The following is a 12,629-nucleotide window of genomic DNA, read 5'->3' as shown; positions in this document are numbered from 1 at the left end:
GAAGACCTTCTTGAAGTACCTAGTTCAGGGATTCTTAATCGGGAGTCAGTGAGTTTACTGTCTTTTCTTTAAAGTATGTTAATAACTAAAACCATATAATTTTTAAAATATTATTCTGAGAAGGAAATAGACTATTAGACTTTTATCAAACTGCAAAATCCAGATTTTGGAGCTTTTTTGTTCCTTCTCAATTTTTCTTTATTTACTGATCCATTGGCATGTTATTTATAATTCTCCAGTAAAACACAAAAAAATATATATAAAGCTGTTTTTCATTTTTTCTTCCCACATCTATTCCTGGGTACACAGTAGGCAACCAATAAATGTTTAATGAACTGAATTCTCCATTTTAGTTCTATGACCCCTCAAAGATCCACGATAACATCAGAACATTCTTTGTAAGCATAAAAGGCTGAACATAAAATTATTATTCATAAAGAAGGATCCAAGTCATTGACAAAAGCTTAAACTGTATTCTTTCTTGCTTTAAGAAAACCAAAGTACATCTCAAAATATAGAATGCATTTTATAAATAATTTCTTCAAAAAACTATTTTGTTTCACGGAACCTTTAAAGACAGATTGAGAAATTCTACTCAAAATAACTACAGAATGCAAAAAATATTTTGAAGTCCAGTTACCAAAACATATACAGAAATTAAATTGAATACCACGTAAAAAAAAAAATCTCTGAAGAAACATCAAAGAACTAAATAATCAGAGACACATTATTGTTTAGGGTAGGTAAGTACCAGTATCATCCAAGTGACTCAGGTTAACAACTTCATGGCTTTATGCCTTCTCATTATTTGTCCTTCATGCCTGGAATATGGTCAGCTCAAATCTCACCATCTTTAAGAAGACTTTCCTGGTCTTCCACACTGCTAGTTATTTTCCTTAATAGATTACCTTCCTATATGTATTTTGTATGTTATTTGCCATTTTGTCACAGATGTATGATTTCCTTCAGGGTCAAAATGATGTATCTGCCTTTGTATATTCAGCAGCAAGTAAAGTAAGTTTAATAAATGCTCATTATGTAACTGTCGTGCACATGACTGAGCAAAGACAACATAATCAAAATAACAATACTACCTACATTATTTATAAATTTTTTACAAACGGTTTATTATTATCAATATTAAAGTATTAGTTATTATTAATGATTATTGATAAATTATTAATAATCTGTTTATAAAATTATCCAAAGATTATGTTACAGAATTAGGAAAAAATAAAATTCATCTGAAGGAATAAAAGAACAGGAATTTCCAGGAAAATAATGGAAAGGGGTAAAGATAGGGGATCTAGCAGTACTAAACATTAAACTACAGTACAAAGTAAAAATCAATAAAGCTCATTTGGTATTGGTTTGAAAATAGAAAAGTTGATCATGAAAAAAAATCAGAAAATCAACAAACTAAAAGGAACATATGAACTCTACCTAACAAGCTACTAAGAAACATATGTAAAAGTTCTCTAAATTGCTTTCAAGAGAAATGTTAATTAAAACATTTATTTCCATTTCACACACTTCAGATTGACAAAGATGACAAAAAAAGGAAAATGGTTTTTGTAAAAGGTGACCTCACAGTAATGTGGATTTGATAGAACTTTAAGTGATCTAGCCATTTTGGAATGAAATTTTGAAATATGTCCAAAACTCCTGAAATTTTGAGTCTTTTGACTCAGCAATACTACTACGAGACAGTAATATTTTTATATGCAAATATGCAAAAATATTAATAGTGGCACTCTTCTGTTAAAGCAAAGAAGGGGTAATTAAGGGTGTACCTATCATTTGGAGAATGGCTAAATATTAAAACAAATGACTGTAATGGAATATTTATAATAAATGATAAAGATAGATGCAGGGGGGGGAAAAAACTAAGAAGCAGTGAAGTGAGAACCAAGAGAACAATGTTTTAAAAAAAAAAGAACTTTGAATAACTTAAGAATACTCATTAATGCGTGACTGAGAAGGACCAATGATAAAGCAAGCTCCTCAACTCTAGACAGAGAAGTGATATTCAAGAAATACAGAATGAAAAATACATTTTTCAGACATGGCTAAAATGTAGATTTGTTGTGTTTGGCTATGCTTATTTTGTGGAAACAGGGTTTAAAAAATGGCTGAGGGAACAGACTTGGAGAGAAGAATCTAGGTACTGTGATGGTAAAAAAAAAAAGAAAGAGAGTCTGCATTGCTTCTTAAAAATTCAACACGGAAAAATTCAAAGACAAGCAGGACAACTTTTCAACTAATGTGCCAAATTTATGACATACTTTAAAAAATGCTATTCTTAATAGAGTCATAGATCATCTACAGACTTTCTCCTATCATTCTTTATGTGAAAATGTTCACATTTGTTGATATATCAAGTTCAGAATAACAAATATTATTTAAAACATCTTAATACATCAAATCACTCATTTTTTCTTTGCATTCCTTCAGCACCTCATATAACTCATTGTACACAATATGGACTTAACTGTCTAATGAACATTAAGGAATAAATATAAATTTCACTTTACCTTGTGTAAGTATTTAAAACCCAGGTTAAGAGGCTAACGATTTCATTTGCTTCTAAGTCTTCTGATGCAAGCTCCTGCATACGGGTGGACAAAGCCTGATGGTACATGGTTAAAAGTCTTTTAAAAATATCATAATGAGGAGGGAAACACTGAACCATTAGGTTTTTTGCCACAAGAAGATCATCCAGAACATATTTCCGTATAATTTCCAAGTGGCGAACAAGCCACATTTTGTCAGATTCTCTGGTATCAGCTTGGGTACCCTCAATTCTAGTAGTCACAGTTCTGTCCAAAATATTAAACATCTTCTCTTTCCATTTTTTGGGTCTCCCACTAGGAATAAATCCAGTTTGTTTTTTCCTGTCAAGCATACGTCTATCAATTTTTTCTTCTCTTTCAATTATCCTGACAACTGAAACAAGCAAAGTAGGATCCCGGCGAACAGTAACTAAGGATCTTTGCAACACCATCCACAGCTGCTTGCCTAACTCCTCAGAAAGTTTCTCCATGTCCCCAAAATAAAGTTTGATGAGAGTCATATCATGAGTATTCTTGCTATCCATTCGGTATTGCTCATACATTAAGCCATCCCGAGAACATTCTAGGTCCATTAGCTTTCGATGGGCTTGCAAAAATTCTCCTTGTTCAATTAAGTCTTGAGTTTCTCTAACAATCTCTGGTACTAAGGGGGGGGAAAGAGTTAAAATAATGTATGATATGAACACCAAAAAAGGCCAATTTAAACATAAAGTGAACATCTTCAGAATTGATAAATTAGATAAAATAAAAATGTTTATAGAAAATTAAGTCAAAAATAGTGTTTATGGAAAATTAATTAAAAAACTCAACACGAATTCTTCACAAGATTACTCACAAAAAGGAGAAAATCTTTTCTAATTCCATATCCAGATAAGTTGTTGCCAGCAATGTCTTTTTAATTTAGATCTATAGCAACTCATCTTTTTCTATTCTTTTGAGCTTTAATGGTAAATGTCATAAATAGCAGGATAGAGTAAGTTGAAGTGCTGTTTTTAAATAAATATTGCCTGACTTTCAATTTCAACAACATAAAAGTATACTGCAACACAAAGTAAAGTGTACCATCCAAGAGTTGGGAGACACCTGAATAATCATCTATTCCAGTACCTTAATTATTTAATGAAGAATCTGAGGATGATAAACTGAAGTGACTTGCCCAGAGTTATACAGTTAATAGGATGAAAAATCATTAAGGCATTATCCCAATTCCAGAAAGTGTGATATAGTTGAAAGAATATTGTACAAGAAAGTCAAATGGTCTAGTTTTTCCTCCTAGGTCTACCACTAACTACCTTCTGTGAATGTGAGAAAACAAAAGGCTTTCTGCATTTCCTTTTCTTCATTTGTAATATTAAATCAAAAAGCTAGATTAGATAACCAATTCCTTTCTGATTCTAAAATTCTACTGTATCAAAATTCTACAGTTTCCCTCTCTCTGTCAGGTTAGACATTATGCTAGCAGGCACCTCTGAAGAAAGACAGTACTGACATTTGGTACAGCAACACTGTTTCTGGCAATGCCCTAGTAGCATTAATTGATAATACAGTTGACAATAATGTTTATTGTTTGAGATGACTACAAATTGTGAGAAAACAAAGTTAAATTTGTAGTAATTCAGCATAGGCAGTGTGTGCTTTTTTAACATGTCTTGGCATTTCATTGCTGCACTCATTCAATATAGCCTAACAAAGATAAAACATTGCACTTCTCACTAACTTGGTTCACTCACATGATAGTAGTCTTCATCAATATCCAACATTGGTATACTATATAGACACTTTCAGAAGGCAATGCATATGCAATCAGGATTTGGACATTTAAAATAAGATCCATGAATGCCAAGTATCTAAAATCAGAATCTACCTATACATAACCATGAAGATTAAATGAGGAAATGTAATGGGTCCAAACAATTAGGTGCAAAGTGAAGGCTAATGCAAGTTTGACTATAAAGCTGGTTAGAACTTTCCCATCTAAAGGAAAGGTATATTCAGTGTTATTCTGCTATATTATACTTAAGATAGTTTACTTTAATGGAGCCTGAACACAGAATGAATAAAAAAATGAATATTTTCACTTCAATTTTTCATGATCCCCCCCCATTTGTCTATTTTTTTCTCTTTCACAACATGACTAATCTGGAAATAAGTTTTACATGATTGCACATATATATAATCTATATCATATTGCTTACCATTTTAGGGATGGGGAAAGAGAGGGGGGAAATTAATAAATAAAAATAATAAAAATAAAAATCTTTGAACATTAAAAATCATTTTACATGTAATTTTGGAAATAAAGTATTTTTTAAAAATGATTTACATCATAAAATAATAGTAATAATAATAATAATAATACTTCATATTTATTTATTTACCTGAGAAGATGTTTTTGAGATTTTCTACAGCAGCAGCGAGTTGGCTATGCTGTACTACTGCATCCTTCACATCCTTAAGATTTTCTATAGTGTTAATGCTCTGTCTCCAGTCTTTACTCACATCTGCCAGCGACTGCTGTATATCTTTTACATCATTTAATGCATTATGAAGTTGACTCAAACCGGTCCGAACACCATCTAACTGTGACTGGATTGCAGCCTAAACAGAGGAAGACATGGTGTGCATTACTTAACATAAGTCAGTGATCTCTCCAATATTTCCTGATAAAACTTTACATGGCAGTTGGCCATTCAGAGAAAGTTCTATCACTAGAAATGGTTATAGAATCATATGAAATGGTCCAGCACCTGAGTGAAAAGGAACCAATAACAAGAGGATATTAATAATTAAAGAGAACTTTTTTAAAAAATTAACATGACATCAATGCCTCAATTTGGAACATGAGTAACTTCTAATTTCTCACTGTGACATGGTTAGATTAATTCTGATCAAGCTTCTAAAACACATTGTTGAGATATCTCTGGCAAATTCATCTTGCTCTATGACATATGAAAATAAACATTGCTGAATGGGCTATGGGAACATGGGCTCACAGCCACACTTTGGGGAAAGTGACAAACCAGGTCAATTGCCAATAAAAACTACTGGAACTATTTGAGAATAGTTAGTAAATTGCATAAACCCTTTGAACCACTTGGTAAGTACCCCACATTAGTCAAAGGAAGGAAAAGTGACACATGGATAACAATATTCATAGGAGTATTTTTTGCAGAAGTAAAAAGTTGGAAAGAAAGTAAGTAAACATTTTTGGGGTGAAAAATTGAACAAACTGTGCCAAATAAATGTAATGGAATATTTTTGTGCTATGAGAAACAACAAATATAAAGAAACACAGAAAACATTATGAACTGATGCAGATTGAAGGAAACGGAACAAGAATAGCACAGTAACTATAATCCTACAAATGAAGTAACAGGAAGGTATAATTGATTATAATTCAGATTAAAGGCAAGGCCCAATATGAGTTTCTAACAACAGATGACAAAACAACCCTTCCTCTCCACAGAGAGGAGAAAATTATTGCTACATACCACACACACAGTCAGGTGTTTTGCTAATTAGGTTTGGTCATTTTTCTTCCTAGCAAAAACGTGACTGAGAAAGGTGGGAGGAAGTAGGTTGGAAAATGATTATGGTACAAAAAGCAAGCCCCCCAAAATAAAATTTCAGACAAAAGTCTGGTGACAAACTGATGAATTAGGTGTAAAAATTATTTTCCCCAAAAAAACAATTTCATAAGCTTCTCAGTGCATTCATCTGTTGTCAAGCACAGTACAGCATTCTCAAAACTCCAAAGATGAAATTGGCTCATGTGCATAGGAAAGTGTCAGAACATCCTCATAAATAAACAATAAAAAAAAAAGTGTCTCCAGTTCAGTATAGATGATGTAGCCTGTAGAAGAGCTTGGCCCACAGACAGAAGCTGGTTGTATGTAAGAGTACTGTATTCAACTTCCTGGGCTCCCTTTTGATGCAACCTGAAGGAGGGGCTGAACACTAGAAATAGGGGTGGAAACTGGGGAAGGGAAAAGCAGGAAGGAGACACAAGGCTGAGGGCTCCTGGTGACTTCTGCAGAGACCTCAATGTTGGCAAATCTATTTTTTTGTTTGTTTGCTTCTGGGGTTTTTTGGCAAGGCAATGGGGTTAAGTGACTTGCCCAAGGTTACACAGCTAAGTAACTATTAAGTATCTGAGCAGAATTTGAACTCAGGTCCTCCTGACTCCAGGGTCGCTGTTCTATCGCTGCCCCACGGCAATCTATCTGTGACACAATACCACAGGAGGTATTATTATCCTCATTTTACATATGCGGTACCTGAAGCAAACAGAGGCAAAGTGACTTGTCCAGTTAATAAGTAAAAAGAATTGGAATGCTGCTTGACATATTGAAAAGTTATGAGATGAGAAAAAAAGCTGATATATAAAATTTAAGATTTTATATCATATACTCACAGAATATAGTAAAACCTTAATGATTCAGACTAATTGGATTAAAGCCCAGCTGAAAAACCAATCTGAACAGTATATAGCATGTTACCTCCACAAACTTTAAGTCACTCAATCTAAATCAACAAAGAGTGACTTAATAGAGGTCTGTAAAGGACCTGCTGAAGAGCTGAGTAATTCATGCAAAGCACAGTGATTCTTGGTTAAAAACATACACTTAAATTATCTATTTGAAAAGTGATTTTCTCCAATATGTCATGCAATCTCCCAATACATTTTACATTATTCATTTGCATAGGAAAACAATCTGTTAAGCAAAGAAAAATGTCTGCTCCATTCTTGTCCAAATAATTATAAATTCTGAAGTAGCAAAGTTGGCATCGTTACATTCTGCTGCATGGCTGAAAATATTATGAATACTTTGAATTTAATCATGACATGAACTTAAAATGAAAATAAGACCATTTGTTTTTATCCCAAACTAATTCCCATCGCATTTGATTGCACTGGTTTTATACCTTCAGCCGAGCCTCCACTGAGGCTTTTTTCCGAGCCTCCCTTCTACGGTACTGTTCCACTTTGTCCAGCTGGTCAGGTCTTTGAAGCATTCCAGCTACCCTTTGGACAGCTGTTGCTACTGCTTCTCGATCAGTCTCCTCCATGATCAGAAAGTGTTTTAAATTCCCAAAGCTGTCATAGGACCATCATTTAAATGGCACTGATGAAATAAGAAGGTGTTGTTATTATTACATGTGCAAAAATGACACCACAAAATGGAAATGAATAATTCAAATATGACTGGTTAGGCAAATAGTTGATTCTTACACTTGATAAGGAATATTAAGAGGTCCCTTGAATTTGTCCTTGTGAGTTGCCATCTTTTCCAAAACTGGATCCAAAGTATGAGAGGCCCTGAATGTGTCAAGAACAACCCCCCTCCGCTCCTACCAGCTGACATAATGTTTTGTCTACATCCAAACTGGTCTTCCTGGGTGTCCTGGGAATCAAAACAGTCAGTTCCAACTAGACTAAGAAAGTGCCTGTGCAGCTGGGGCCCTTGTAGATAAGGAGAATAAAGTAAAGCATTTATCTTTATGGTCTAGCCCCAAAGAAACAGACACTGCTTTTGCCATGGCCTTGCTCCTCCCCTTCAGAAAGGATTTTGGTTCTTTTCCCACTTTTTCTGCACCTTTTCCCCTTCCCCATGCCACATCCCTTTAGGTTGAGATCTGTGTTTTCCCCTCCTTCCTTTGACTGTTAATTGCAAACTTCTTATCTCTTTGAATTCCACATGCATGTTCATTTCTCTTGTAATAAACCTGGTTTTCACATAAATTTCATGAAATTGTGTTTGTCTATTGATACATTAAAATCCCCAAGATCTTGTGCAGAAAAATCATTAAAAGTAGGATTCTGTTTTTTTGAATAGATCTTCAGACCCTTATATTTCTGGCTATGGAACCCAAATCTAACCCCTCTGACTTTGAGATTCTTCATCTATAAAATGAAAAAGTTGGACTCGATGTTTATGATCAACTTTTGACTCTAAAATTCCATGATTCAAATATGAGAACTGCTTTTTGGTAATATTTAACCAGAGAAAAGGGGCAGAACTTTCAAGGCATGATTTGGAAGGGAACCCAGAGGTCAACATCAGACCAAAGCCTTCACAAACTACTCGGAGGCAATATGAGAGATTGTACATGTCAGGCGAGTCAAACCATCACCAACACTTTGACCACCACCATCTCCCCTTGAAGACTAAATGAGACAGTTCAGAACAATGAACCCAAGAACCTTTGCAATAGCTATGTTTCCAGTCCAGTGCCTAAAAGGCATTAAGCTGACTTGAGCTCCACTGCTTTAGGAATATCAATGCCATCCAAACCAAATAGATACTTCAAGTCCTCCTAGACATCACCAAAAAATTATTAAGAAAAAGAGATCCACCTTCCTCACTGACACCAGCAATAAGTGCTTAATCAACTGCTACCAATAGATAGCTTGGCATAAGGAGGTTTGCAAGTGGCAATACCTCCCAGATCACTGCTCCTGATTCTAGTCTAGGTCTTAACTGCCATTTTCTAGGGAAGCATCTCCTTCCTAGGGAAGTCAGTCATCTCCACCAATAGGGAAGATAAGTCAGAACAACTTAAACTGCAAGGTAGTCAGAGAGAGAGAGATACAGAATGAACATGTGCCAGGCAAATCCAACCTCTACCATCATCTTCACCACCAGCTTGCCTCTCCCCTTGATGCAAACAGTTCAGGAGTCTGAACCCAAGTGTCTTTGAAATAGCAATACTTCCAGCCCCATGCCCTGAACCATCAACCTGGGAAGCAAAGCCTGTAGAGACAAACAAGGCAACTGTTTCTGCAAATGCAACATTTGTAAGCTTTGAAAACCCCCCAAAAGAAAGTTCTCGGCATCAAAATACTTGGAACTGTCGAGAGGTTCAACATTTAGAAAGTGAGCTTATTGATGGCAATGGCATTAAAAGAGGCATAAAAAAGGGGGGGCATTATTATTTGCTATGGATTATGGGACTTTCTTATCTACTTGCAACTGAACCCTTCTATGTGGTTGTAACCCTCATTAAAATGAATGTGAGCTCCTTGAAAGCAAACCTGTCACTTTTCTATCTGTGGTCATTGCTTTGCATATAATAAGCATACACACTTAATAAATGCCTCTTTATTCAATCATGAGAATGTAAACATAATTAATAGGTGTTTTCTTCCTAAATATCTACAAGCTACTGTACTAGAATGGCTATCTCTAAATAGTTCTCTTCCACTGAAGAACTAAACTTTCAGTGCTGATTTCTCACCCAGGCTGATGGGAAGATCTTCCCACTATTTTACAACCTTCCTTCCCCCCTCAAAGCAACTAAGGAGCTGTAACAAAGAAATGTATTCTTTAGGACTGGTTGTCTATCTCTTCTAGACCTATGATCTACTTTAAGGATCAGATTTTCATATTCACCCACCATCTCTGCCCAGATCACTTCACAGTCACATTCACAGCCACATCCCAGAACTTCTGGTTACTGATCTATCTTTCCATGTTTCTTTTAAACATTACTTCCTTATTTGGATCTGTGGTGTGTATCAAAGGGAATCTGACATATTTGCACACAGAAAATCTAGATTCAAATCCTGGTTGTAATACTTACTATACGTTAACTTTGGGTAAGTCACTTTTTTGAGTCTCAGTTTTCTCATCTTTAAAATGAAGGTGGGGAAGGCAGATTAGCTGACCCCTGCAGGTTGAAATCATATTGTAATTTATACATTTCTTTTAAATGTAAAGCATGGTAATCATCTCCTTTCAAAGTGAGAGCTTTCCCTACCTAGACACACTACTGCTGCCTACTATCTTCTCATACTTTTAGAAAAATACTTGCAATCAAGCCTACCTTCAAATTTTCTAGTTACGGGATAATTAAGGTCCTTCTATTCCTTAACAGAGAACTTGAAGGAAAGAGTATGTAATTCAACCAACAATAATTAATGCTTATTTTAGGATAACTAGAGATTTAGAGCTAGAAAAGATCTACAAAGTCATTTACCTCATCACTTTTTAGATGAGGAAGCTGAGTCCCAGATAGATAACATGACTAGCTGTGATCAAACAAATAAATAACAAAGATGGCACTGTGTTAGTCTTGTGATATAGAGACTGATACAATAGAGGCCTTATCTTTATGGAGTTTACAATTCAAAACTGTTGATAAGTGCCTCAACCTGAGATGTGCTTAATGGTGAAATGAATGAATCCATCCATCATTTGAGAAAAAGAAAACCAATGAAAATAAATTAAGGAACATGTGGTCCTGATGCATCACCTCTGGTAAAATTCAAAGTCAGTCAAAGTCTGACAAAGAATTCCTATTTGAATAGCAAAAGTAAGGGAAAAAAAACTGAATATGAACCTTTACCATCAAAAACAAAAAAGAAATTGCTTAAAACAATACCTTAATTTTTTTTTAAAAAAATTTAATCTCTTTATCTAGCTCAATTGTCTCCTCTAAATAACATGCCAGACTAACTTTATTAAATTACTATTTTGATCATATTATTTCCCTACGCAAAAACCTTCAGTTCAATCCATTTATTAAGCCCCTACTATGTATAAAGCATTGAGTATACAAAGACAAAAAAAAGCTCAGCTTTGAAGAAACTAACATTTATATTCCATTTACTTAGTATGTACACATATAAAAGATAGATAACACAGAAAAAACAAAGAATTTTAATTCATCCTCTTAAAGACACAAACAAAATTTATGTGTGCCTGTTGCAAAACCCCAAATAAATCAAAGCTCAGAAGTTTTCAAAGAATTCAAGTGTAGAACTGTGGAGATGATTTATCAACTATATTATATTTAATGACATTCAAAATATATAATCTGCTATGCAACTGGTTTTTATTGAAAGGTGGCAAACTGCCACAGTATCCCTGTTAGAACACATCTTAGATAAAAGTCTTAATGGGCAACAGGAATATTCCCCCCCTTCCCTACCAACTTAGATTACAGTTGAAATTCCAAAAATAGAGATTGATCTATTTACCTTAGAACTTTCTATATCAAATCAAAATGCAAAAAAAGTTTTGGAGAAGTAATGTTTTAAACTATCATTTGCAGCAAATTAACATATTTCTCTTCATTTCCTTTCCTAAGAGGTTTTGAGAGGAAATAAGAGGAAAAGTAAATGTTGTTAATGTCAAAACACAAACAGACACCAGGTATAGAAAAAAGAGATTGGGATGGCAAAGACAAGCTTCCCGTCATATTTCTGCCTAGTTGCCTAATTCTGTCCATAAGACTTGAGAAACCCTTTGTAATTTCATATTTGTGGAATCCTCTTCCAAGGAAAGCTAATGGAATCTCTGATAACAAGGAGGGTCATTTTAAACAGTGACACATATTATCTCATTAGTGGGGAAAACAATATTTTCTACAAAGGGAGAGGAAAGAGCTCTCAAAAAATGAGGAGGAAGGGTGGCTAGGTGGTGCAGTGGATAAAGCACAGGCCTTGGAGTCAGGAGTACCTGGGTTCAAATCCGGTCTCAGACACTTCATAATGACCTAGCTGTGTGGCCTTGGGCAAGCCACTTAACCCGTTTGCCTTGCAATAGCCTAAAAAAAATGAGGTGGAAACACTTTGATGATTTGCTGCAAATAATTGATTAAAATGTAATGTATTATGTCGCTCAGACTTTTTTGTATTTTAATTTGGCGCACAGTTCTGAAGGAAATTAATCTTAATTAACGAATTTCAACCATAATCTAGGTGAGTAGCTGAGAAGGGGGTAGAGAATAAAGAGTGAATATTGCCAGTGTCCATTAGATATGTCCCCCTCCCCCCCATCTATCTAAAGCTTGCTTTTTCTTTTCTCTTTTAGGTTTTGGCAAGGCAACGGGGTTAAGTGGCTTGCCCAAGGCCACACAGCTGGGTCATTATGAAGTGTCTGAGGCTGGAACTGAGCTCGGATCCTCCTGACTCCAGGGCCAGGGCTCTATTCACTTCACCACCTGGCTGCCCCTAAAGGCTGGTTTTGAAAAGAAGTCAGTGGCTATTAGCCCTTTTTCAAAAAGAAGCAGTTCGCCCAGGAGTAGGCTGATGCGGCTTAAGACCCTGGC

General features: G+C 35.0%; 1 protein-coding gene across 6 annotated transcripts in view; it reads right to left on the bottom strand.

The window, feature by feature from the left end:
• The window catches only part of EXOC3 (exocyst complex component 3), a 31,180-nt gene that overhangs the window by 17,964 nt on the left and 587 nt on the right, over positions 1-12,629 (bottom strand). For 3 of the 6 annotated variants that reach the window (XM_074207996.1, XM_074208000.1, XM_074207998.1), the window contains exons 2-4: positions 7,500-7,699; positions 4,952-5,171; positions 2,535-3,216 (exon numbers count right to left, since the gene is read on the bottom strand). In XM_074207996.1, the coding sequence (XP_074064097.1) occupies positions 2,535-3,216; positions 4,952-5,171; positions 7,500-7,643 (1,046 nt within the window). In that variant the 5' untranslated portion in view covers positions 7,644-7,699. Of the gene's footprint in view, positions 1-2,534; positions 3,217-4,951; positions 5,172-7,499; positions 12,626-12,629 lie in introns of those variants that run through there. The other 3 variants (XM_074207997.1, XM_074207999.1, XM_074208001.1) reach the window with 3 other exon arrangements.

Source organism: Macrotis lagotis, chromosome X (genome assembly GCF_037893015.1).
Source record: "Macrotis lagotis isolate mMagLag1 chromosome X, bilby.v1.9.chrom.fasta, whole genome shotgun sequence".
In the NCBI taxonomy this organism is placed as follows: Eukaryota; Metazoa; Chordata; class Mammalia; order Peramelemorphia; family Peramelidae; genus Macrotis; species Macrotis lagotis.
The sequence above is the reverse complement of the archived record's forward strand: the minus strand, read 5'-3'. Positions and strand labels throughout refer to the sequence as shown.